The sequence below is a fragment of the Nomia melanderi genome, chromosome 7 (assembly GCF_051020985.1).
Source record: "Nomia melanderi isolate GNS246 chromosome 7, iyNomMela1, whole genome shotgun sequence".
Taxonomy (NCBI): domain Eukaryota; kingdom Metazoa; phylum Arthropoda; class Insecta; order Hymenoptera; family Halictidae; genus Nomia; species Nomia melanderi.
The window spans coordinates 8,252,552-8,278,618 of record NC_135005.1 but is presented as its reverse complement, the minus strand read 5'-3'; the positions used below and the strand labels follow the sequence as shown (position 1 = coordinate 8,278,618).

The 26,067-nt window shown below is 30.9% G+C and overlaps 7 protein-coding genes across 12 annotated transcripts; 3 read left to right on the top strand and 4 right to left on the bottom strand.

Moving 5' to 3' along the window:
• Window positions 1–48: 48 nt before the first annotated feature.
• On the top strand, window positions 49–4,932 carry LOC116424328 (armadillo repeat-containing protein 8). The gene is made up of 8 exons (XM_031970594.2): window positions 49–261; window positions 388–461; window positions 1,144–1,594; window positions 1,672–2,166; window positions 2,242–2,533; window positions 2,808–3,331; window positions 3,511–3,677; window positions 3,852–4,932. The coding sequence occupies exons 1-8, from the start codon at window positions 235–237 to the stop codon at window positions 3,886–3,888; spliced, it is 2,067 nt and encodes a 688-aa protein (XP_031826454.1). The 5' UTR covers window positions 49–234; the 3' UTR covers window positions 3,889–4,932.
• On the bottom strand, window positions 4,662–7,309 carry ICA69 (islet cell autoantigen 1-like protein). Of its 3 annotated transcripts, none has more exons than XM_031970604.2 (6): window positions 7,151–7,309; window positions 6,442–6,710; window positions 6,011–6,353; window positions 5,656–5,931; window positions 4,965–5,589; window positions 4,662–4,812 (listed from the first exon to the last, which is right to left on the bottom strand). In XM_031970604.2, exons 2-6 carry the CDS (start codon window positions 6,647–6,649, stop codon window positions 4,693–4,695), a joined length of 1,572 nt encoding a protein of 523 aa, XP_031826464.1. In that variant the 5' UTR covers window positions 6,650–6,710; window positions 7,151–7,309; the 3' UTR covers window positions 4,662–4,692. The 3 variants fall into 3 exon arrangements, with proteins under 3 accessions (XP_031826464.1, XP_031826462.1, XP_031826463.1); XM_031970602.2 differs by having other exon boundaries at window positions 6,940–7,251; XM_031970603.2 differs by having other exon boundaries at window positions 7,087–7,251.
• Window positions 7,310–7,347: 38 nt separating this feature from the next.
• On the top strand, window positions 7,348–16,114 carry LOC116424332 (uncharacterized). Of its 4 annotated transcripts, none has more exons than XM_031970606.2 (7): window positions 7,348–7,484; window positions 7,766–7,905; window positions 8,750–9,089; window positions 9,272–9,498; window positions 9,570–9,764; window positions 9,909–10,184; window positions 10,252–10,935. In XM_031970606.2, the coding sequence occupies exons 3-7, from the start codon at window positions 8,942–8,944 to the stop codon at window positions 10,933–10,935; spliced, it is 1,530 nt and encodes a 509-aa protein (XP_031826466.2). In that variant the 5' UTR covers window positions 7,348–7,484; window positions 7,766–7,905; window positions 8,750–8,941. The 4 variants fall into 4 exon arrangements, with proteins under 4 accessions (XP_031826466.2, XP_076225205.1, XP_031826467.2 ...); XM_076369090.1 differs by lacking the exon at window positions 7,348–7,484 and adding an exon at window positions 15,926–16,114 and having other exon boundaries at window positions 7,713–7,905; window positions 10,252–10,666; XM_031970607.2 differs by lacking the exon at window positions 7,348–7,484 and having other exon boundaries at window positions 7,714–7,905; window positions 9,275–9,498.
• On the bottom strand, window positions 14,784–16,534 carry LOC116424337 (uncharacterized). The gene is given in 6 exon segments (XM_076369099.1): window positions 14,784–14,893; window positions 14,896–14,981; window positions 15,050–15,089; window positions 15,167–15,417; window positions 16,044–16,139; window positions 16,209–16,534. Coding segments are annotated over 6 exon segments (609 nt in total). The 5' UTR covers window positions 16,270–16,534; the 3' UTR covers window positions 14,784–14,818.
• Window positions 16,329–18,234, bottom strand: LOC116424335 (uncharacterized). Its single transcript, XM_031970613.2, has 5 exons — window positions 17,877–18,234; window positions 17,327–17,645; window positions 17,113–17,233; window positions 16,660–17,025; window positions 16,329–16,369 (listed from the first exon to the last, which is right to left on the bottom strand). The coding sequence occupies exons 1-5, from the start codon at window positions 17,899–17,901 to the stop codon at window positions 16,367–16,369; spliced, it is 834 nt and encodes a 277-aa protein (XP_031826473.1). The 5' UTR covers window positions 17,902–18,234; the 3' UTR covers window positions 16,329–16,366.
• Window positions 18,235–18,440: 206 nt separating this feature from the next.
• Window positions 18,441–20,997, top strand: LOC116424391 (uncharacterized). Its single transcript, XM_031970729.2, has 4 exons — window positions 18,441–18,690; window positions 18,802–20,597; window positions 20,784–20,813; window positions 20,902–20,997. Exons 1-4 carry the CDS (start codon window positions 18,441–18,443, stop codon window positions 20,995–20,997), a joined length of 2,172 nt encoding a protein of 723 aa, XP_031826589.2.
• PIG-O (phosphatidylinositol glycan anchor biosynthesis class O) lies at window positions 20,527–25,229 on the bottom strand. Its single transcript, XM_031970719.2, has 4 exons — window positions 22,646–25,229; window positions 22,394–22,564; window positions 22,106–22,326; window positions 20,527–22,011 (listed from the first exon to the last, which is right to left on the bottom strand). The coding sequence occupies exons 1-4, from the start codon at window positions 25,227–25,229 to the stop codon at window positions 21,817–21,819; spliced, it is 3,171 nt and encodes a 1,056-aa protein (XP_031826579.1). The 3' UTR covers window positions 20,527–21,816.
• Between the last annotated feature and the right edge of the window lie 838 nt (window positions 25,230–26,067).

Sequence of the window (26,067 nt, the reverse complement as noted above, 5' to 3'; positions counted from 1 at the left end):
AAAGGATTTTGAAGTTTATAGTTTACTAGACATGATAGTATAATAATTGCATGATGGTGGCAACCCTAAAATTGGTGAAAACTTTTTTCAGAACGTAAATCTTGCCAGATGAAACAGTGAGCGTTCACGTAACAAACTCGGTCCGACGATTCCTCGTGGTGATCAGTGAATTGATTCAAGATTTTTGTGAGTAAACGTTGTGATTCCTTTATGTAAAAGCGAAAGAGTGGAAGTATGGTCTCGGTGATGCAGCCGTTCATGGTAAGTGAACAATGTCGGGAAGACGTTCGTGTTACCGGTTTCCTTCTGCTTTTGACAATCTAAACTGAATTTCTCGTTTTTGTTATGAAATTCTAAGAGATAAATGACTGTCTAATTCTGTGACAGGATGTGGAGAGCTCCAGAAGTTACATCGATGAACTGTATTCGCCAGATCCCCAAAAATGTTTGGAAGCTATTATGTGAGTGAATATTATACTTAACCTCTGTGGTTATTTGTTGAAAGCTTTTACGCCTTTGATATGTATAAAAGTAATGACCATTCATGTGTTAGAAGTTTTTACTATATATAAATGATTAATATAACATCGTTTAAAATACTTTCCTTCATTTTGTATAATCTTTTTATTATTTCAATAAAAGTTGTTTTCGACTATTGTCATTCAAAACTATGAAATTATTGACGTAATTTCAGATTTTGCCCATGTTTAAAGATCTCGTTTTTAAAAAGCTACATATTTTATGTAATGGATCAAGCAGAATTGAAAGTACAATATTCAAGAAATATGTTAGGAAAATTATATTTCTAGAGGTAGTGATTTAATCAGTTATTATGCAATATCTAAGAACAAATCTATTATATCATTTTAAAAAAATGATAAATGTTTTGAAACGAGTAGAATTTATTGGACTTGTATATGCTTTACCTACTTAAGGAAACAAAATTATGTTGCACTGCTTTTGGTAATATATACTTTGTGAAACATATTTAATTATATGACATTTATAAAGTATATATTTCACTTTCAAACAATGATCATTACTTTCATATATACATTAATATCATTATTTATAATTTTGTGTGGAACTTTTTACATTTTTCTTATCTATATTTATTTTTATTTATTTATTTATATTTTATAGATGTCTCAAGAATTCTGTTATTGGAAGTAATAGGCAAAAAGGTTCGGTAATAGCTCAAGGTGTAGTACCTCGATTATTACAACTCCTCGGAGATTCATCTGGTACAATCGGAGACCGTATAAGACTTGAGTCTGCAGTGACCTTGGGTTCTTTGGCCAAAGGAACGGATCAGCATGTGTTGGCACTTATAGATCTTGGTGTTGTGCCATTGCTATTTCAGGTTTTATTATCTACACCTGTCTCAGATACACCTCCAGAAGGAAAGCCAAAAGTAATGGATTTGTTAAATGAAGCATGTTTACGTTGTTTACGTACAGTATTTCAACATCCAGCAGCACCAGTTCATTCGATATATCAAGATCCAGCATTAGTGCCCAGATTAGTGTCACTAGCAAATAGATCTGTAACTTCTCAAATATGCGTGGCAACAATTTTAACGACAGCATGTAAGGTAAAGAAGTAGCGCAAAAGTAGACAGCATAAATTGTCTAATAACTTGGAATAATAATTCATATTATTTCCACCCAGACAACAGAAGAGCAGAATGCATTATCAGAAGGGGGTGTAGTAGGAATATTAGCAATGCAATTGGATTCTCCATTACCTGACGTGCAATTATCAGCTTTGGCTTGTCTAGCGAATATGTGTTATAAAAATTACAAGGTGTGCGTTACGGTTGCCTCGGCGTCAACTAGTAACACAGTACAAAGTAGACATGTACCTGTAGTATTAGGGCAATTAATGGGCCGTGAGAAAAGCTCGTTAATTCAACTCGAAGCTGCAAGATGTGTTACATATATGTATAGAACCGGAGTTCTATTATATAAAGATCCAAGAATTATATACCGTGCTTTACCTTGTTTGGTAAGACTCTGCTATCGAGATCGTCCACCTCGTGAAAGAGTAGCTGCAGCTGAGACATTGGCTTTTCTTACCGAAATCAACACTGAATTACAACGTCTAGCTTCTATTAGTAATCACTTAATTCCTACTCTCGCAGAAATGTTACGACCTCATCCACACGTATGTTCGATACATTTATAAATTGACCTCCTTTATATATGTATCTTTTGTTCATGGTTACATTGATGTTTTTAGGTACAAGATGCAACATTAACGCAAGATATGCGACAAGCTGCGTTCAGGGCATTTGCATCTCTTAGTGCAAATGACGAAGACATACGGAAACGTATCATAGAGACAGAAAGTCTTATGGAGCAAGTAGTGTCGGGTCTTCAAGATCCTGGTGGTTCTCATGTACGCTTAGCAGCGGTCAGATGTCTACATTCTCTTTCTAGAAGTGTTCAACAACTTCGAACAAGTTTTCAAGACCACGCTGTTTGGAGACCACTTATGCAGCTATTGCATGGAGCAGAAAAGGGATTGGAGGGTAAAATATGATACTTTATCATTCATCCCAAAAATAAGAACTGTATATCGCATAAACCGTTGTCGTATTTTATCTTCAGAATTACTTTGATTGTAAAACAGATTCCTTCGTATTGGGAACTTCTAAGAGAGTTTAATACTTTTGCACATTTTTTCGTACTGTTGCTAAATCATGAGATATACAATTTTCGGACTAGAAATAAATAATTTGTATATCCTAATGATTTATTAACGATCATGTGCCGTATAATAATTAATATGATTATATCATATAGGTAGAGGCGAAAGCGAAGTTGATTTATTAACTGTTGCCTCGAGTACTTTATGTAACTTATTATTGGAATTTAGTCCAAGCAAAGAACCAATTCTTGAGTCTGGTGGAATAGAGTTACTCTGTTCACTTACGAAACGGTGCATGCCAGCCTTACGATTAAATGGAATTTGGGCATTGATGAACATGGCTTTTCAAGCCGAACAACAAGTTAAGTTGCAGATCTTATCATGCTTGGGCACCGATCAAATTTTTTGCCTTCTGGCTGATCAAGATGTACCAATTTTAATGAAAACACTGGGTCTGTTACGAAACTTACTTTCCACAAGCGCTCACATTGATCGCATAATGAGTGAACATGCTGCTCATGTAATGCAAGCTGTTATATTAGTCCTGGAAGATCCAAGACACTCGGCGGATGTAAAAGAACAAGCTCTCTGTATTTTGGCGAATGTAGCTGATGGCAATCGAGCAAAAGATCACATTATGGCTAATGAAGATGTGCTTAAAAAACTTACGGACTATATGGTACGCTGGAATATTATTTTACTATGTTTAAGCTTTTATTTTTAATACTTTTTTTTTATTAGAATAAATATAACATGTTTGAGATTCCTGGGTTTTGTGTAACATAAGGAATTATATTTAAGTAACAGATCGTTGAAATCACAGTAATAATTTATAGTTATTCTGATATTGATGTTTAGATGCATAACAATATAAAGCTGCAAGTTGCGGCTGTGCTTTGTGTGTGCAACCTAGTCTGGAAGGAGGAACCTGGAGCTGCGCAGCGGCAAGCACGTTTAAGAGAATTAGGCTTTTATCGTATTTTACAACAATTGCGGCATAGCAAGGAACTTCAGTTATTTGATAAGTATGACTAACAATCATTTAATGTTAAAACTTCTCTCTTTTTTATTCGAAAACGCTTCAAATCATTTTATTTATTTGTGTTACGTGATTGATTGTTTGATGAGGTTTCGGTAGAGCAATATATTTGTACGAAAATATTTACTCTTTTAACGATTTCTGATTGTTTTCGTTTCAGGGTCAGAACTTGCATGGCACAATTCTATGATGCCTAAACTGCAAAATATGTTACCGATGCAAATTAGGTTTTGATTTAGAGTTCTTTTATACTTGAAATACAATTATATTTTGGTGTTAACTCTGTGATCCTATACTTTGTTAATGCATAAGCATTTTATATTTATATAGAAAAAAAATACAAAAACGATAATCCTCCGACGATGTAATTTGTTTATAATGTATGTATTTTTAATTTAAACGAGAAAGCGATATTGAATGTTTCTGCATATTTAAAAAGAACGAAAATGTATGTAGCGCATAATTAATTACTTCACAATTTTCTAAATACAAACCATCCCATAACGACAATGATATTAAAAATGATTGTACAACAAAGAATTCGAACCGTGAAGTAATTGCAAATTACAAATATTTGTATGATATATATACTTTTAACTCCAACGACCATATTTTATTATAAATGTAAGTAGGAAAGTTGATAACTCTATTTCTTATCATGAAACGATATTTGTAATGTATTTAAAAGAAGTATTTGATTAGCACACTTTTATAAACTATCAGATTTTACATCTTTGGTATAGATCTTGAAAGATACTTACGAAATTCAAATACTTTTGATTCTTACCATTAATCTTTTTCTTACTATTATTAAATGTAACACATCAGGAATGTTAAGTTTCAAATAATAAGTACGAAATATTAATATAAATGTATAGAGTGGTATAATGCTCCTAGTATTATCTTGTTTGATAAAAATAAAATCGTCTCTTCCGATTGTTGCTGTGAACTGCAATTTTTTATGTATCACGGTAATACGATGCAAGTGTTTTCTTAAAAAATTAAGCAGATGCGTTGCTGTCAGTGGAAAGATTTTCCATCGGGTTGTTAGCTAATGGATCTAATTCAGCGAACAAATCCAACCAGGAATTTCCTTTTTGTTTTCCAGTTTTGTTTTTCTTCTGAAGCAAAAACAAAAAAAGTAATATAAATTGTCTTTCCACAAAACCAATAATTGTTTTGTAAAATAAAATACTGTTCATCTGAATGTTATGATTATAATAAAAAGAAAAGAATTATTACTTAGTAATTAATGTTATTGAGTTTCACTTACTTTGTCGTCCATACTCATAGTAGGCATGCCTTTTTGCCCTATGCCAAGTGCTGCATCACCTAAACTTTGTTTCAGAATATTCGGTGGTAAAAAAGTATCAGTAGCTATTGTTTCCCATTCGTTAGTAATATCTTGTTTATCACCTAATATTTCATTTAAAAGAGCCAAATTTTCTGATGTAAGGGACTGTAGTGATTGTTCTCCTGCATCTTGTAATTCTAAAGAAGATAAATCACTCAGAGTGAAATTCGTATCCGATTTGTCAAATATATTCAGTTCTAGATTTTGTTCTACACTTTTTTGTAGTTTAGATAGATTTTCTTCTTCTTTACTAATAACTGATTGTTCATTTTTACAAGATACATTGTTATCTAAAATTAAGTTGTCAAAAAGTTGATGGAGATCCTCTTTATGCTTTGTATTAGAATCCAACTGAAGAATTTCATTTTTTGTAGAACTAGAATTCATATCTAATCCATCAAATTCCAATATATCTTTTGTGTCACATTCAATGTCTAATAATTTTTCATCATGTTTATCGGTGTCGATTACATTGTCTATCGCTGGTTTCACTTCTTCAGCTTCATCTACACTGTCATGATAATCGATGTCAAAAAATGGTAGTCTACAATAGGACAAATATTATTAGCCAGTTCTCAGTATTTTATACTTCTTCAAATTTACAACTTACTTTTCTTTATCATCAGGATCTTCGTCTCCACCAGTTTCTTGAGCCAATTTGGTAGATGTTTCAGCAAGTTCTCTTACAACTGTGAAATCATATTGTTGATAACCTTTGAAACTAGCTGCAATCGTTGAGTATGCTTGTGCTGATTTTTTAGTGAAATTTAAAAGCGTGCTTTGGTATAAAACTAAAGCATGACTGAACATATTACATCTTGCAGCTGCTAGAAGATCTACTTTCTGAAGACAATCTAAGGCTAAGTTATCAAATGCCACTTTGCCCCTGTATTCGGACAGGTATAATAAATATAAGTGTATCCAAACATATATAAAAATGAATATAAATAACACATAGTACATACAATCTGACACGTGTTTGTACTTTTCGAAATTTCTCCAATTGTTTTGATGTATCAGGATCTAATTCTTGAGAAACATTTTTCATCCATAATAAAGCTGCTCTATATTCTATACGAGCTTTTTCCATTGCCTGAACATTTTGTAATGTGTCTTCTATAGCTTTTTGTCTAAAAGTTTCTACTTCTTGATACAATCGACCTAATGGAGCTCTTAACGCGAGTCTCTGTTGGCTGGAATAAGATAATGATTTTCCAACAGCTAACATCATTTTGCCAGCTCTAGTTTTATCCTGTTTACCAGCATCTTTGAGGAACCTGCCCATTGCATTTTCTTCCTGCGCAAGATCTATGCAAAATTTTGCATATTAAACGTTGTATTTACTCTATACATTTGTTATATAACATATTATGTACTAATTCATATTCAAACTTACTGCATAATCTTTCTTGATATTTGTCAAGGACTCTTTGCAAGTAAGTACACGACTCTTGTATACTGCGGAACAATTCTAATTTGGCATCTAATCCTGCATCAGATGCCACTATACATTCATCTTCTTTTTTTCCTAGTTTTCGTGATAGAGTTTGTTTTGTTACCCAGAACTGATGTTGCATTTTTGTGATGGCAGAATCATCATGCATATTGGTCCTTTGTACCCAGCAATTGAAAGAATTTCCTGATATACCTGGTCCATTTCTGTTGCTAAAAATTACAAGTACATTTAGATTATTTCTTAACTAACATTTTTAGCTATGAAAAATATGAAAATGAATGTATAACAACGGATACAGAGTTATTTAAATGAGTGGATAGATAAGTTATCTAGTTGAGTGATAAATAGTACCCAATGCATAAATTATATGCAACATGTTATTGAAGTTATATATTTTCGGAATAACAATATTTTTATAGAAATTATGAAACCACTTACTATGAAGTCATGATGGAAGACACTGGGTTAAAATATAAGTTTATGGTTAATGGTTATAGCTAGAAGAAACTTGAAGAACCTCTAAACAGGATTTGCGATGAAATAAATGACATACAAGTATCATATTTCTTTAACACACATAATTACCACTTTAAAATTAGTTAAAAGTAATAATATCGATTCTAATATTGAGAATTATACGAGCACATACTTTCGCTGTCAACCTGACAGATCGAGGTAATGATTTGTATATAGTTTACTCTTAGTAAAATTTGTCATTACACGAAAAGCCTGTTAAGGAGTGATTCCAATGCAAGCGACGTCAAAAAACGAACACAACGGGACTCGATACAATTTATATATGTTGCGTATCCACTTTAATACTTTATAAAGTTGGTTTTCAAAATGCTATTACTTCCATTTTATCATCAAAACATTTGTAATGTATTATAATGATTTTTACAAGTAAAAAAAAATAGTACATTAAGAGAATTAAGTTTCATGAACCACAATGTAATATTTTTAAAATAAACTGTAGCGGAAAGGTGCAGTTAATTTTTCCTAGGTTTGCGTGTTAGAAATGCATAATAGAATTTCAATACTAAATAACACTGCTTTCCCCACTCGCAATGAAAAGACAACGAATTTTTTCTAAATTGACGAAATAAATTTATTTCGTAACACTATTTTATTTCATAATTTTCTATAGTAGGGATATTTTTGAATTCACGGCTAGAAAATACACTTTTGAGAATTTTGTAGTCTCCTTGTGGTGAGATTAGAAAGCTTCATTGAAAAAGATAGTTGTTCCATCTATTGTTTCTAGGTCGCTGTGATAAACGTAGATCATGGGTAAAAACAGCAAAAAGGCAATGGCGGCTATTCTTCAGACGGTCACTGAATTTATTATGAAAAATTTTGGAAAAATGTAATCGAAGCTTCGTGTTCAACGAGAAGATATTCGAGGTACGTATCGGCGGTTTTCTCGTTAAATCCGTGACAGCAATGTTTTTGCACAGCTCGTTACATTCTAATAGATGTCACATGCAACCACATGTGGATTTGGAATTAACGAATAGTTTGTTAGAAAAATATAATTAACTGTTTGAAATACAGTTTTACATGTTCTGATACGTGTCGAATGTAACTGATATGGAACGAGGATTAAGAAGCATTTAAAATTTGTTGTTGAAATTTCATGCTATCATTGTTACTTGATTTATGTTGAATTTTTATTAAAGTTGAGAAATAATACCTTATGTAAAAAACGACATGTACATTACATTTTATTTACGATTTATATCTGGAATGATTGTATTCTAGTTTTGTTTATCATACAATTGTGTATTTTAAGATAATATTTTAGTTAAAATATGTAATTATGCGTGAGTACTAAAGAAAGTGATTTGAACTTTTTTTTTCAAGAGACTCCACTAGTTGCAGTTCATCTGTTTACAAAATAAATTTGTAGCACTTAATTATAGAGTTAAATATTTGTTAATTTAGGTGTCTATATTCTTTGGAACGTGATCTAATAGCATTAGAATAGTGTAATATCTTTTTCTTTAGTGACGTATACAAATAATTTTAAGTGATTATGTTATTTTTTACTTTCTCATGTGTTTTTATTTGTTACTTTAAATATTGTTATATTATCATTTAAAATAAATTATTTTTATTTAAAATTGTGTTAGTTTCTTTAATTTAAACATTTATTCCCTTTTCTTATATGTTATTTTATTGATATGTGAATTTAACAGATAATAAACTTTCGATAACTTGTTGGACAATATTGAATGAATCCCTTTAGGTGTGGTGCAAAGGGAGAGGGGTGGTATTGCTTGCAAGAATAGAGATGGCACACAGTATGTGTACACAATGGCAAATAAACAAATGGAGCGATTCTTAGGCTCAATGTGTAACGAATGGTGGTTAATAGTGGAGCAATTAGAAAAGATCGTCGGCAGGCAGGAAGGAGTAAACAGTCGAGTGTACTTGAGTAATGAGCGAGACTCGGCATCATCTTCACTCGGTCTCGGACTTATATGCAGCCGACGAGATAGAAGTTCTCCTTTTAGAAGAGATTCGTGACCTGGAACTACCAGCTTCTGCATATTCTAGACCTGAAGATATTCAGGACTTCGAAATTGGTATGATAATGATAACAAAACAAATGGCAATAATAAATTTTACAATAAAACATAAATAAGTTTGTATATTTAAAATAGAATAATCAAGTTTATATACCATGAATTTCATTTTTTATATTTAATGAACATAATATATTTAAAAAGAATATGAATGTGTACATTGTTTAATATTGTATTAATAGCAGGTAGTCGTTCAGGGGGGCAAATTAGCTCCCAACCTTTGGAACTGGATTCACCAGGGGTTCATTCATGGGATTCACATGCTAATTACCATGGTTATGGTTATGGCGATTACCATGGCTCTTCCTCTAATGCTTTGGCTTGGCCAAGAGCAAGTCACTTGGTTCTATATTGTGATATACAAGGACATCTTAAGACAGCTATTGGTGTTGTTAGACTCTTACTGCTTGTACGTAGTTTTGTAGTATTTTTCTGTACATCAATCCTTGGAATATTATTAATTTTATTATGTTTGTACAGATATCATCTGCAGCATGTCTGGCAACATTGTGCAGTTCTGGTACTGCCAAGGTCAGCTTATTTATGTTGCCTTTAGTTGGACGGCTGCGTTTTATGATCTTTGTAGCTGTTTTCTGTTTTTTGATCACCGCATTGCTCCTCTTCCTTGATATCTCACACATTGTCTATGTTTTTCCTCTCAACTGGGCTAAATTGGTAAGTAGTCAATAATTTATTTCACACTCTTTATACTGTTTTCATTAATATTAATATTATGTAATAGAACCTACAATGTTTCATATATATTATAAGCACTATTGAATTTTGATCGATATATCTGATAGAATTCACCTCTTATAGAATGCTTGGATATTCACTGGTATAGGCTTATCTTATGCCTTGAGTAGTGCGTTACTAGCATGCTCTATATGGGAATATCACAGTGGAGGTTGGGTACCAAGACGTACTCGTTCTCAGTTGTCTGCTGCAGCAGCACTTGGACTGTCTTGTGCTATCTTAGCATTTTTACTTTCATGGATACATGGTCGCAGTGGATCTAGTTGTAGGGGCCCAGATAGCCGCAATCATACCCCAACGCAACTTTATAAACCTGTCGACAATTCTTCTTCTTCTGGAGTAAGTAGTTTCACTGTTTCCATTGTTTTTATAAAACAGTCGTAAATAAATTCATATAATTTCGTAGGTTACTCTCAAAGAGCGCAGTCCTAAAAGACCTACTTCATGGAAAACTCAACAATCAAGGAAGCAGACTGCAGACAGTGATACAAATACGAATAACGGTCACCATAGCAATGATAATCACTCAAAATATAAGCAAGGTGCTACCAGAAAAGATCATTGGGCTTCTGCGAGGCAACATTTCTTACCTTCTGAAGATAATGTTGAAGAAATTCAAAGAGATGATGTTGACACTGAAAGGAGAAGAAGAAGGAGAAAAAAAGACGGTGATGTTAGTTCAACGGGCGATGGAAATTTAATAAATACCAAAACTGATAGTGGTCATATTATAGACGATAACAAAACTAGACGGGTGCCACGACAGTTACCTTTACAATCGGTAGAACAGTCTCGTCCTTGGCCCAGTGCTGAGCACAGAGGTAGTGGTTCTATGCAAGTTAGAAATAAAAATTCACAATTACCAGTGAACAGTAACGCACAGGACTATTGTGGTATAATTGAATCTAGTTCAATGCAAGTGACTCAAAATGGTTTCCATTGGGAGATGGAATGTATGTCCAGTACCAGCATTGAAAAAGTGGAAATGGCTATGGCTCGTACAGCTATGTGGTCTGAACAATGGCAACCACCACCCGATGACGTTCAACCTTGCTCTAGCAAAACTATTGACCCTTATGGCTTTGCCTGATTCAATTTGGAAATGTATGAACGTACCTTCAAAAATTACAATTAACAATTATACAATTATATGATACAGAAGCTTCCCTCGAAACAATAGTTTTGCTATTTCACACACAACTTTTTTTCTGTCTTTACATTAAAACTATAGAAGACATGTTTAATTATTTCATCACAAAAAAAAATATCTAAATGAATTCGAATTAAATCTGTTAACTATTTTATATGTAAAGTTGCACTAATGTTACGAGTAACGCATAGTGATCATGGAAAATTATATCCCTGTTTTTTCATCTTGTATGTCTATGGTACTATCGCTATGCATAAAAATGTAATTTGAAGTTAAGACGTTAATTAGTTATTGTGAATATGTTTAAATTCTTCATAGCACTTAACAAGAATGCAAAATCGTCACATCGAAATTATTGCTGCCATAAATAACATGCTGCCAAGATGATTCTTTTTTCCTTAATTGTTTAGATGTTGACGTTTTGCATTATAAAAACCAAACTTCTGAATGTTCACATACAAATGATGTTATTTCATTTCATACGTAAATACATATGTGTATAATACACACATCAATTTTAAAACCACTAGCATATGAACATCGAAACATTTGATTACTAATTATTTTTACTGCTAAGGTATTTTGGTATAACTAATTAGTAAGCATCACTTACTTATGTTACTCTAACTGATTTATAATAATGAGGTATGGTCACTAAGATAATACTATTATTAAATAGAGATGGACTTAATACAACTACATACATTAATTTTTATAATTTGAAATATTTTATTAATACATTTATGAAAGTAACAATACAATTTCCTGTTTATATATGTATTAATAATTGAATTTTAGATTAATACCAATTTGAATAGTTAAAAAGATAGTCCATCTTTATATTTATAAAATGTACATATATTATTTTAAACTATTGTATATAACTTCAAGATGATTAGACAGGGAATATAAATAAGCAGTAATGGCATTGCATTACACTTTTAATTCAAATCTTTAGTCATTTTTAATCTAATATTCTTAAAAAACTGTGTCTCCTTACCGATTCACCTAAATGAGAAGCAAAGTAATTTTTAGTACATACATATCGTGTTAGAGGTACAACTCTTCATAAAAACTATTAGAACATTATGTTTTTTGACCAACTGGTCTTTAAAATCACTAGTATAAAGAGTCGAAGTGGATTACATCGGGACATGTATTTTCTTTTTTTTTTTTTTTAGTTTACTGATCATGACCATTATACAACATAATGAAGTTAACTATTCTTAATTAGGATTATAAATAATGATTACTTTGTCTTTTGATACAATAATAGAGTGTGCACACACATCAGTCATCTATTTCAATGTTGGTGTGTGTGACATATTAGTTCTTTAATTAATTAATTAATTAATTACTTAGTATAAGAGAAAAGTGCGTGTTCATATAGGATCATATTAAAAAAGAGAATATATATATATATATATATATATTATAGTAGCTTCGTTGTGGCTAATATTGACAATGTTGTAATTTGGTTCACAAGGACACAACGAAGAAGTAATTATAATTTTTCTTGTACATTGTATATGCTGGTATTCTAGCAAAATGTTTGAAAGTGCGAATAGATTTCGTAAAAAATGTCAGATGGAAACGTTATATGGTGCAAAATATTTAGTTTGAAAATTTAAACAAAATAATGAAAAAATATGTGCGACACTGCCAGAAGAAATATAACGCTCTTTGAGTGTCATGTATATTGAATGACTTTATTACTTGTCAATGACTTAGTATTTGAGGATTTACCTCATTACAATCTGCAATACCTCATGATAAATGAATTGTTAATATTATATTTCGTATATAAATTTGCAACACTTGTTAATGTATTTCTATATAATTTTCAATTTAAAACGCTTTAAATCATAGCACAAATGTAAACAAATGTCGAAATTACGTTTGCTCTTCAAAAACTTTAATACATTGTAGAATATAGAAAATTGTTTAAGCATTATGTTTCACCTTTGTACTAAGATTGTTAATTTTCTTACAGACGTATTTTCTCCTTACTTTTGATAAACACTGTTGATTGGAAAATGTTAAGCAAAGAACAAATGATTAAAATTCTTAAAAATTATTTAAAATCTTCTTCTACTATTTATTATTCTTCCGTCTAATCAATTAAGACAACAAATAATTTTTTACTTCCAATTTAATATTATATTTATACATTACTTTTTGTTTCAAAATTCTTTTAAATATTTCTAAATACTTGCCATTTTTAAGTAATATAAAAGATGATTAAAATATAAAGAGGTATTTGCATTATAATATAAATAAACAAAGAATTATGATCTAACATGATCCAATACTAATTCTGGTTATCAAAGAACTTCAATTGATCTGTAAACATTCTTCATATCAGTAAAGCTGGTAAATTATGGCACTCATTTAACGCACAAAACAATATTTACCATTATTATATTTGTTTTTCTACAACATATACATACCTTAATATTATTTATATAACATTCCTTTATTTATTTGACTTGATTTTAAATGATATTATTTACGTTTTAATTTATAGCTATGAAATATGTCTTATTTCAGAATTAGGGTCTTCAAAAGAGAAACATTATCTCTTTTTATGGTTTTTGTACAACATAGAATACAAAGGACTTAGTGAGTACCACCATAATTAAACAGAAAAAGCAATCCTTAAAGCAGTGTAGATAAGTAATCTAAACAAGCCTTGCTTATGCACATTTGTCTTCTTCATTAATCACTGTAATGCTGATAATGACAATCTATACAGGAAATATGAGCTATGCACTGCGAGAAACAATTGGCCTAAGATTTTGTTTGATATTAAGTATTGAGAGCAATATCAGTACATAAATTTATTTTTATGCTTTAAGATGATGCTCACAGTACTGATAATAAACAATAAACATTAAATACAACAATGTCTCTATCGTAGATCCACTGCAAGTGTAATATATCGAATGTTTTCTGAAACAAGGAAGATTGCAAGTTGATAAATGTGGTTCGATAAATTACCAAAACTTACATAGTATAAACTTTTCGGTATATTGGTAATTTGTCGTGCTTCAGAGCGATTGTTCTGGACAATAACGATCAATGATCCATATAACAGCTAAGTTAACAACTGTCTTTATTCTTTTAAAAGTTATTTTATACACCTAGGAATAAATGATGAACGACTTGTGTATGGGATAATCTGTACAAAGTCATGAATGTGTACGATGTTATATGTTAAACTATGAATATACCACAAACTGTTAGTTATTAGAAGCAACTTTGTTCCATGTTAACCAATGAATACGTGTACATTTGTTAGTTAATATGTTATAAATATTAAGGTTTGATTGGCGTCAGGATGTCCTGCGTATATACAATTAGAAAAGAAAAATTGTCACGCAATCGTCCGAAATACAAACGAAATTATTAAAGACATTAGCGATTAATCTAGTACTTATATAATTGTTATCTTTTACCAGTGCCAAAAAAATAATAGAAAAAATTGTATGTATACACGTGTAAACGTATCGATATTTCCATTAACTGTTGAGACTGGTGCAAGGTAAATAGGAAAATGAAAACTTTTACCAGATGTGTACTCTCCTAATTTAAAAGCCTTCATCTATGTATTACAATTTTAATACCTCTTGGTGAATTCTACTTAAGCAGATGTACTTTCACAAATGCTCCTTGTAATTATTTTCTTAAGACATTGTTTTATCTGTGTCAGTAATTGAACAGTGTACGATTAGTATATTCATTTATAGATGAATGTATTTTAAACTTTGAAGATCTTAAAACTTCACAGAGGTTAGTGAAAATCCTTTAATTATTTATATCGCTATCTTCTGTCTCTGAATTTTCCAATTATGCTCTCTAATTTCTTATGTTGTACAGATTGTTTCACCTTTTTTACTATAATTCTTCAGTCAAACACTGAACGTTCATAGTTTTTACATAATGCACTACAGAATTTCTTTTGATGGAAAAATGAAAAAAAAATACCAAAATATTTATAACATCGACTGCATAAGGTATTTAAAAGAAGAAAAATAGATTAAGGATTATGATTAAAGAACTTACTCTTTGTCCTTTGAATGTTGAAATGAGGACTAAAAAAGATAAGTTAATTAAAATAAAAGAAATATTCGAAGATATTTATATATTTAAATAATATTCAGTGTCTCACCTGTTGGGAAAATCTTAATTGTCTTATTGTTGGATGTCTCCAATCGTTATATCTCATCCAAGTGTGTGGAGTGTTATGTATGTTTGATAATCTTGATTGAGCTACAGTATGCACTGCAAATTGTGGATTCACAGTTAATTGACCATGTTGTTGCAACATTTGTCGTTGTTGATACAAATAACTTGAATAATGTGGTTCATATTTGGTGGAACTTTCCACAGATGATATTGCCAAGGAATTTGTCACTGCCACTATATGAAACAGTATATACACAATATTACATTTTTGAACAGGATATAAAGAAATGATAAAAGTCAGAATAAACCTTTAGCTTTTTGAACATTCAGCAATGTATCGTAATATTGTCTTTTAAGTGTTGCTAACTCTGTAATAGATGCAGATTTTCGTGAACTATTCACATTATTTTGTTTTGTTTGCTTTACTGTAGATCTGAATATAAATAATTCTGTTAAATAAATTGTTAATTGTTAGATATATTAAATTTATGTGACAATTTCAATGATACTTGTATGGTAAATTTTGTATGTTATCCTTTTTGTCGTGTTCCATTAATTGGGATTTGTTAAAAGCAGTGTTTAAACTCTCCTGAAATACTTGCAACTGAGTTGATTTTGGATAAATATTGAATAATCCTGAAGATTTCTTGTCAAATAATTTTTGTATACATTCTGCTGAATTTCTATTTATAGAGTTGTTGGTATTGTTCATTGAAGAATCTAATTGATTTTTGTTTTCTAGGTTCTTCTGAGTTACAAATTTCCAACATTTGGCTGTAAGAGGAAATGTGCACAGAAGTTCTATTTGAAATAATATTGGAAGCTCTAAATATATTATAAGAATAAATTCAATTTTTTACCAAGCAAAATTTCATGTTCTGCGCGTTTTAAAAACTTTTGTAAACTCGTTTTAAGATTTTTGTTGATAATAAAATCATCCAAAATAAAATTGTTTTCTGTTGATACCTACAATGTATTCGCGATAATACAACATTTATTACGAATTATTTATTAATATCATAAACTTTTTATAATTTGATTGTTTACTGCAGTATTTATTTCTTCATTCCAATGTACAACATCCATTTTATATATATCTTCTTGAATTAGTTGTTGTTCAGTTTTAAATTTTGGTTCAAAAGATTCAGGTGTATTTGTATTTGAAATTCTGTTCCCATTTATGTTACTGTTGACATTTTTAAAATATTGATTTTCATCAGGTAAAAATTTGCAATGATTAATTTCAGAATGTAAAAGTGATGAGCTACTATTTGATAGTCTCGAATTAAAAATTTCTGTTTTATGTTGTGCATTTAAATCTATGTCAATGTTACATAATTTTTCTTTTAAATCAATTGGTGACTGTAATATAATTTAAAAAATTTCAATTTAAAAATGCTTAAATTAGTACTATTAATTATTATCAGTGCTATTAGAAGATTAACTTCTTTTATAAATAAATTCATAAATACATACCTGATGCGATGTATGAGGTACATTAACTACATTCCATTGATTATAACTGTTAACTCTATGAAGAGACGATTGAAAACATTTATTATCCATTGAGCTGGAGAAACTTTCTTGATAATTACTTTTCTTGCACAAAACGTGCGGTGTATGAACCCATTTAAATTTTAAATTTGATTGGTGCTTCATCAAGTCTGCTTGTTGATCAGTATGCGGTAGAAAATTTTGACTTATATCCACAAAAGGTTCTATGCATGGAGTGTCATAATCTAATGTATCATACATATAATTCACATTCCTTACATGACTATGTATCATAGAAATTTCATTAGGAGGAAAACCTCGAAATACTTCACATACCGAAGGTATAAACTAAGTAAATGGAAGAAACAGTATGCATATTAAAATTAAATTCAAGAACTATAAATGTTTTCAATTGTATTTTGAATAAACTTTTACATTTTCATTCGATTCAGGATTTTGAGTAGGTAGACCCATCAACATGTTCCGATTTAAATGAATTCTTGTCTTATCAGTTGCATCTTCAGAGTTAAGCTTGTTGTTAAGAACAACATTACTTCTTTAAAAAAAATAGTTTTTATTACAATACTTTATACAATAATGTTATATATTATTTGTCCTTAAAAGGGTATTAAAAACATAAAAATCATACTTTTGATATATTTTAATTTTATTAGCTATTTCAATAAATCCTGTTGTTTTATATATCACATCTTTAATGGAATCATTTGATGCACCTTTGGGTAATGGCACTGTAGAAATTATCTGTTGTTGCGTTTTACTATCAAAGTTTTCAGATAAAAATAGTAAAGTTTTTAATAATCGTTCGTATGCGACTATACCATCGTCAGGATGATACATATTTATTAAACGATTTATATGATTAATAACATTTGTGTTTTTTAAATTTGATAATGGAAAATTTTCAAACATAGAAAGATTTATCATAATATCCTTATTTTCCATTGCAACTAAAATAAAAAATTAATCTAAATTAATATTTCTTTAAATACTAATTTTTGAAAATTTTGAAATTTAGTTAAATATTGTTTTTTAATAAAAAAAAAACAGAAAAACAAAAATAAATTATTGAGTAGAGTTGTTTTCAAACGTTTTTTACGGAGGTAGGTAATAACATAAAATACTACATATTATATATCTGATAAGATGTAATCACATACTTAAAATGCACTGATACTTACTATTGTCAGGATTTTTTATTTTCATTTTCACATGGATCCTTGTATTTAAGATGTGACAGCTTTTCTTATAAATACGGATGTATATTCGTGAATACAATTAATTGGTAATTGCCAAATAATGAAAACAGCTGCTATAATGTATTATTGTCGACAAATGAATAACGTATTTCTCGCAAGTTCGTTTGCAAGTCGATTAAAATCGGATTACAAATTGAATTATGAAATAGATCCGCTTTCATATTCAGTAGATAAGAAATAACGATGAAAGAAATAAAAAATGTTAGATATAAACATATTATAAAAGAAAATATTGTGAAAAGTAATTTACAAAAAAATATATGTATAAAATAAAGTAAAGAAGATTAAAATATTTGTTAATGCAAATAAAATAGGCAACTTAAATAAATGTAAAAATAAAGAAACTAATTTTTATTACTTTACTTATTACTTTTTTTTAATTATTCAAATTTATAATATGTGTTAATATGTAATGGTACAAATAAGAAGGAAATTGCTTTCTTAAGCGATATAAAGAAAGCATATTGTCTAATTATTAAAACATAAATGCAGCTTCTGTATATGATGGATTATGTAAATGAGGGTATTACTCCTATACTGATAATCCTGCAAGCTTTGCAAGTATTATTGTCCGAATACTGCTATAAAAGCAGGAACAGAACAGAATCCAACACTTGGTGCAAAATGCTTCTAGTGAAAAGTTTCTCTCTATTTACTTGTTTAATAGTTTTAACAGCTGGTGCAGCTGTTAAAACTCCTGCTGAAACAGTATGGACAAATATTGCTTCAAAACCTGGTAATATAAAACTATATATATGTATATATATTAAATATTCATCATTTTGTAATATTTCAAACACACATATAGTAAGTCGATAAATTTTGTACATATATAATTCATTTATAGTTTACTCAAGAGCTCTTGGACCACCGCCATCAACAATAGATACCATAACGGTTCCGTACATGCCAAAATCTCCACTTTTTCCTAAATTTGTTGATCCTAAAATGATGATCTCAAAGAAGACAGATCTATTAAGTAATTTGTTTGGAGGTTTGGGACCTGCTTACCCTACAGGTTCTGTTTATCCTATGGCACCCACTTATCCTATGGCACCTTTCAAGCCATTTATGCCATATACTGTTGCAAGTGGACCAACTTTGTATGGTACAGCTAATGAAGCATCACTGAGCAGTTTAGATAAAAGTAAAATAGAAGATGATAATATTCCATATAAGCGTGGTATATTTGGACCCTTTAGTTCTCCTACACCATTTGGACCAATGAGTCCTAAGTTTGGTCCAATGAGTTCCAAATTCGGCTCAATGAATCCTATGTCTCAGTATTCAGAATTAAATACTATACCCAATTATAGTATGAAAAGTGACTTCTCCCGCAAAAGAAGAAGTATAGACGAATCTTCTTTAACAAAACTCAGGTCGATTATGGATGGCAGTAAATCAGAAACAAAGGACTTGATACCTCCACCTCCATATCCTACACTTGCTCCAATTTCTGAAGAATCAGAAGAGGATATCAACTTACTGCTTCAGAAAGTAGGAAGTGCCACTGCACCAAAACAGTATTTGCCAGGGATGTTTGGACCGTTCAGTCCATTTGCACCAATAATGGATCCATCCATGTTCATAGCAAAGAAGTCTGCTTTCCTGGATACTTTGTTTAAAAATCTTGCTACCACTACACCAACACCGGCCACTTCAACAGAAATTCCAACAACAAAAAGTACTATTGTACCACCTGACTTCTGGTTTCCATCATCAATGATTCCTAGTCCAGATGAATATGGTAGCAAAGTAAACGATTTTTTGGACAAATTATTTGAAAGTTTGAAACTTAACAAAACTGCAGTTTCAAGTGACAGTGATAGTACAAGCATGAAAAGTGATTTTCTGAGATCTGTCAAATTTGATGAAGAAGATATGCAAACAAAAGTTGCAAGGTCTATTGATGATTTATCATCTATTAATGCAGCTAAAGACGCTATTGTTGATAGTATACTGACTGAGTTGGGTGATTTGAAAAGTAATATGGTAGCAACTATGAATGATTTAGTGACATATGAAAAATCTGTGTCAGGGACTGCAACAAAAAAGCCTTTTAAACCATTCGCACCAGGTATTTGGCCAAAGCCAATTACTGATGGAACGTTACCTTTTCAACAAAAAATGGCAACATTGAGTCAAGTATTTGACATGTTGTCGGATTTACAGAAAAACATTACTCTAGCTGTACAAAATGCAATAAAAACAAAAGTGAATTCAAGTGGTATTTCTGGATCAGTAAATAGTGCTAATCCAATATTGCCTGATAATGCTGTGTCTGGTGCACCTATCAATATAAGTCTTTTAGATGCTCTCAAAAGTAAATTAGGCACACTTGACTATGATATGCCCAATTCTTATGCAACAATGTCTGATAAATTTGGACCAATCATGACCCGAACATTGCAAAAGACTCCAGGATCATTCTGGGTATCTTATCCTGAAGAAAAAAGAGAAGTTGACAGTGATTCCAAGCCACTAATAAATGGAGAAACAAATATGATTCATAAACAAGAAACGCGGGGAGTTAAAATGCAAATGCATCAAGGATATCAGAGTTTGCCAGCTGGTTCGATAGAGTCTGTACAGGCGGGAGGTGGATCCATGCCTGGACACCAAGGCGGAGGAATTAAATTATTTGTAAGTTATAATATGTAATATACATATTGAAATGTCATCATAATATTTAATATATAGTTTCTAACATTTAAAGATTAATATAAGATTTATAATTTAGTAAAAGTTACAGTTCCTCGTAGTATAATTATAAAATAAATGAAGGCAATAAGAGGTCTTATGCAGCATGATAACATCATTTGTTTTCAGATACAAATGCCTGTATTGCCTAGTATGCAAGTGCCAGGCTATGAAAATAATAATTATGAAAGCTAGGTACGTGTAAATTGTATACTTCGAATACCATGAACTTGTTCATTTGTCACAGGATATCAACAATTATGAGGAACCCAACAAATGGACCAACTGGATGGATTATCTGAGAAGTGATTATCAAGGACATAGGCATCATAAACACCACTAGGCGTTATTGTTCCAGCAGGAATACATCCATTACTTGTAATTATCAACTTTTATCTTTAAATTGATCGTATTCACATAAAATATATAACGTGTACGCTTGACAATTTTTTTCAATAAAGTGTGATTTGCAAAACATATAAAGTATGGATAAGCATGTATTAGTGTAATACACTACTGCTTGCAAGTCTTACTATTTTATAACGCATATAACGCATAAAAAGAAACGTATCTGGAAGATATACAATGTCTTTTTATTAAATTTTTTGTTGGTCTTATAATACATGCTATATACAGTATCGCATATAATGAATGAAAAAGAAATGTATAAAAAATGATTCATCCAAATGCATTTAACGTTAACGAATATAAAATAATAAAATAATACATACATCAAACAAGCAGATGTTAGCGCACATGGACGCAATCCTGCATCAAGTGCGTTGCTTTGTTTCTCTGCAATTAGCAATGCATTGCACGCAGGGTAGTGTTAGTGTGTTAGGAAGCACCAGAATTAATTACACGATTTGGTTTTTGAAGAAATAAAGGGAAAATGTTTGTCACTTTTCTGTGCTAGAAACTTCAGTTCAATTTTCGTGCTAGATACCTTTAACTTTTATTTATGTAAAGTCATATAAAATTTTGGAAACTTTGGCAGTGTTGGTAAGTACTGACGTTGAACGCCTATATATCTTTATTTAATGAAAACTTTAATTTTTATAGATAGGAGTCACTGTGTGTATTTTAAGATTAAAGTTATTTTTTTCTCAAAACTTTGATACTTTACTAGCGATATTGTTTGTATTATGAATGAATCACTGTATCATCTGCCTTTCGTCATTTTGGATATAAGATGTTCCATTCGTTGATCGATTCTGAATACCATATAAAAGGACGCCATTACGCTGCTTAACGTTACTAACAATCCTAAACCCTCGAATATTAACTTTGGCGCGAAGATCTTCCAAACCATTAAATGCCGACAGTGAATCGTCGCAGCAAGCATGATGCCAAACGTCTACAATATATATTAAGTTATAAAAATATATTGATATAAAATAATTTTAAAAATCTATTTTTATACCTATTATTTTATAATTCTACAAACTTACTCGGATTCCATGCAGGAGTACATATTTCCCTGCAACAGAAAAAACTGCAGTATGAAATACTGAGTCCTGTTCGAACAAAAGCAGTTCTCCTCTCTTTAAGTCATCTTCCGAAAACTTTGCTTTCACCAATTTTGGAAATACGAGATATAATGTAAATGGTACGATTACTAGCAATGGTAATGTTGCACCTAATATGATATGCGATCCAAATGTGTTTATTCCTATAATTTTAATATCAATTACTGATTTAAAGTATTTTGCTACTAACGTGAATATAATTGGTCATACCTATTAAAATTGCTGGTATAAAATTTCCATAGAAATGTCCACCTGTTCCTACAAAAGCAGCATCCCAATGAATAGTAGAAAAAGTTGACTGATGTCCAGTTCCATAAAAGAAATATTCAGCTATCAAGAACCAACATACTAGGGCAGAAGTGGGTACTTCTACAAGTTCAGCTGTTTTTAAAACAGCAATTTTTAATTTATAGGGTACAATACGAATTAATTTCCAATCATCTACATATTCCAAGTACTTACATATACTATTAGCATTCTTGTATCTTTCTATCGCAGACAAGCCCAAAACAGAGGCACAGGACAAGAACATTAAAAATGTACTAGGTGATAATACATCTCCTAACAATAAAGAATATAATAGCATAAGAAATACGCTCAGTGAAATAAATGCAGCACTATAGGCAGTTCCTAAACCATAAACAACTGGTGTTTCATCTGCATCTATCCTCTTACGGTATATTGACTCCTTTATCTTCTCAAATAATCGTGGTACTATATTCTCATCACTGTATATATTTATCGATTCTTTCTTTTTTGGTAATAAAAATATGCTGAGAGGACGATAGTAAAGAACAGAGATTGCAATTAAACTCAATGCATACACTATGTTAGGCAATGTACTTACTTGCCATGATAGTGCAAACTTTACTTTGACAAATTTTGGTAATCGTTGAAGGACCCAATAACAACCCATGCAAACACCAATTACAACAGGACAATATTGTCCTACTAAAACACTGGGCGAAAAACCAGTAAGATTCCCACAATTCTGTAACCACAGTCTTACTATTGTGACATACAGTGCCAGTACAATTAACGTAACAGCAAGTAACACACGCTCTAAATTGTTTGATGTTACAGAGTTCATTTTACCAGTTATAAAAAATGAACACATGCTTTGTTGCTGCTCTTCTCGACAACGCCAGAAATAATGGGATAGTCTTACAGAAATGCATGCTATTAAACCAATAACTATTATAACAATCTTTAAATTTGACTTTGCGCATGTTTTCACAAAAGGTTTTGCTTTCCGTTCGGAATATTCATTAAAACTTTCTTGTTTTAAGTTAAATGTAAGTAGCCAGAGAAGTGTAACAAGTAAAAAGGATAGTACATTATCTTCCTCAACAATATAACTATTAGAAAAAAGACTACACACAGTTAAAAGGAGTATTACTCTAATAATATAAATAAATCTTTTAATCTTACAGTAATCATACCATTTCATTGAAATTACATCCCAATTTTTAGCAATCAATATAACTAATAATACTATAGATACTAAACCAGTAGTAAAAAATGTAGTATTTTTAAATTCACTTAGAATGTCAAGGAAATATAAGAAGAAGATTATTAATGCAGTAATTAAGTTTACTAGAACAGAACATTGTAAATACGACGATTGAAATATCTTAGACATACGACTTTCTGGAATACCTGTAATAAACAGGTAAAAGAAGAATAAGGTACAAAACATTAGAAGTAAGCCTTTTGACATTAGGCTAGAATCAAATTGAACCCAAACTTCGGAACACATATCTTTAAGCAACTTAAAATAATTTTTGCTATTTTGAATAAATAATTCATATTCTTCTCTGGTATTTATATGTTTCATCTGTTCGAACAGATGATTATAGATGATTTCTAAATTTTGAAATTGTTCTTTAGAAAACAAATAAGTGTCCGTAGAATATGCATCCACATATTTTTTAGTCTGTACAATATTTCTCCATACTGAATGTAATGAATACCACATATCGTCTTGTAAGTTTCTTTTTCTTGATGAACTTGGTAAAGAGTCTAGTACTATAGATCCCAAATTAGAGAATGGTATAGGTGTTCCCAGGATTGATGACAATGTAGGAACAAGATCAATCTGATTCACAGTGTTATGAACTGAATTATAATCTTGTAAAGGAACCAATGAGTAAACAAACATGGCAGCTTCAATTTCATTTAAACTCTCACCGCCATGATCTCCAGTTTGTGTCATTCCATGATCACCAACAACAAAGAGAATTGTATCTTCTTCCAAAGATTCAATGATTTCTTGAATAAGAGTATTAGTATCATTTAATTTTCTAGTCATCTCAGGATGATTCGGACCATGTTTATGTCCACAATGATCAATTCCAAGTACATGTGCTATAAGAAGGGACCAATCTTTCTTCTTTAATTCAAAGAATATGCGGTACCTAACATCTTTATCCACACTGTCCAGATCCCATACATTTAAAGATGGCGATGGAAATTGACGTTTGAATTTTCCAGGAAATAAATTTGTCCAAGTATCGTCACCCATGAATATAATACCTCTGTCAATATTCTGATCAACAATATTATCTTCATCTATTTTTTCAGAAGCAAAGTTAGATCCAATATCGATAAATGTAGGCAAAGATCCAGTAGTAAAACCTTTTAATCGTTGCATGGTTGTTGTTGGAGGATCTGCTATGAATTTATATAACCGAGATTTCTTAGGTTCAGTTTGCAATAATTTGTGTATTATCGGTAGTTTATTGCGATAATATGTTGGGGTAGAACTATTGTCATTGTACCAATGAACAAAATCATATCTTAAAGCATCAACGACTAGCAACACTACCCGTGCTTTTCTTTCTAGGCAGGTACTCGCTGCAGCAACAGGATCTTGAAGAAGGTTTTTAACATTACAACCTCCAGGATCTGTGCAATATTTACATTCAGCGCGTTCCGGCCTGGAGACACGATTAAGTAGGAAGCCGCTTGTGAAGACAAGCAAACCAGCTGCCATTAAGTACGATATCCATCCTTGAAATATTAGATAGTTCCATAGTTTGCTCATTTTTCCAAGTGATTCTTTGTATTCTCACGTTATTCAAAAAGGATTTAATATTACAGGAAAATCTTAACCTATATTTTAATATAAATGTATATTTCACCACTGTCACATTTTTATAGGAACGATTCAACCCATTATTTGAGAATAGTTTGTGAACATAGTTAAAAATGCAAAATCGGCCAACTATCCATGTTTTATTATAACTCTATAAAATATAACCTGAAATTGATTATAGGAATGCAAGAATGTAACTTTGTCAAATGGCGCTAAATTTGAAGTAAACTACAGTGTCGCTAGTGAGACGAATCAGCGAATTACTTCATTAATTCATGTAACAATGTGATTTACCATCGTTATGTAATGTTGATAAAGCAGTGTCAGAACGTATAACCACAGACGAGAGATAGAATAGAGTGAATATTTTATGAGATTTTGTGTTTGATGGTTTAAAATACCGATCGTACAAAAAAAGTGTATGTTTTGTTAGGCCCTCTATGAATTAGGGTGATGAGTGTAAGAAATATATTCGATTCGATGATTGAAGTCGGAAAAATCTGTCATTTTTCTGTCTACTATTTTGAAATACCGATAAATACCGTCAAAAAAATGCCCCGACGCATTAACAGACCTGTGTCTCGAGACTCCTGAACCCTAGACAAAAATTCCCATAAACTGCAACGTTTGTACGTATCTTAAATCTGCGAATCAATATTTTTTATTTTAATTCCTATCATTTACAACGTTATCGTGCAATACCAGTGTAAGTCGATATGACAGGGTGTGACACAAAAATGATAAGGGAGTCTGAGTTGTGTCCCAGGACCTCCGAAAGTGTGTAACA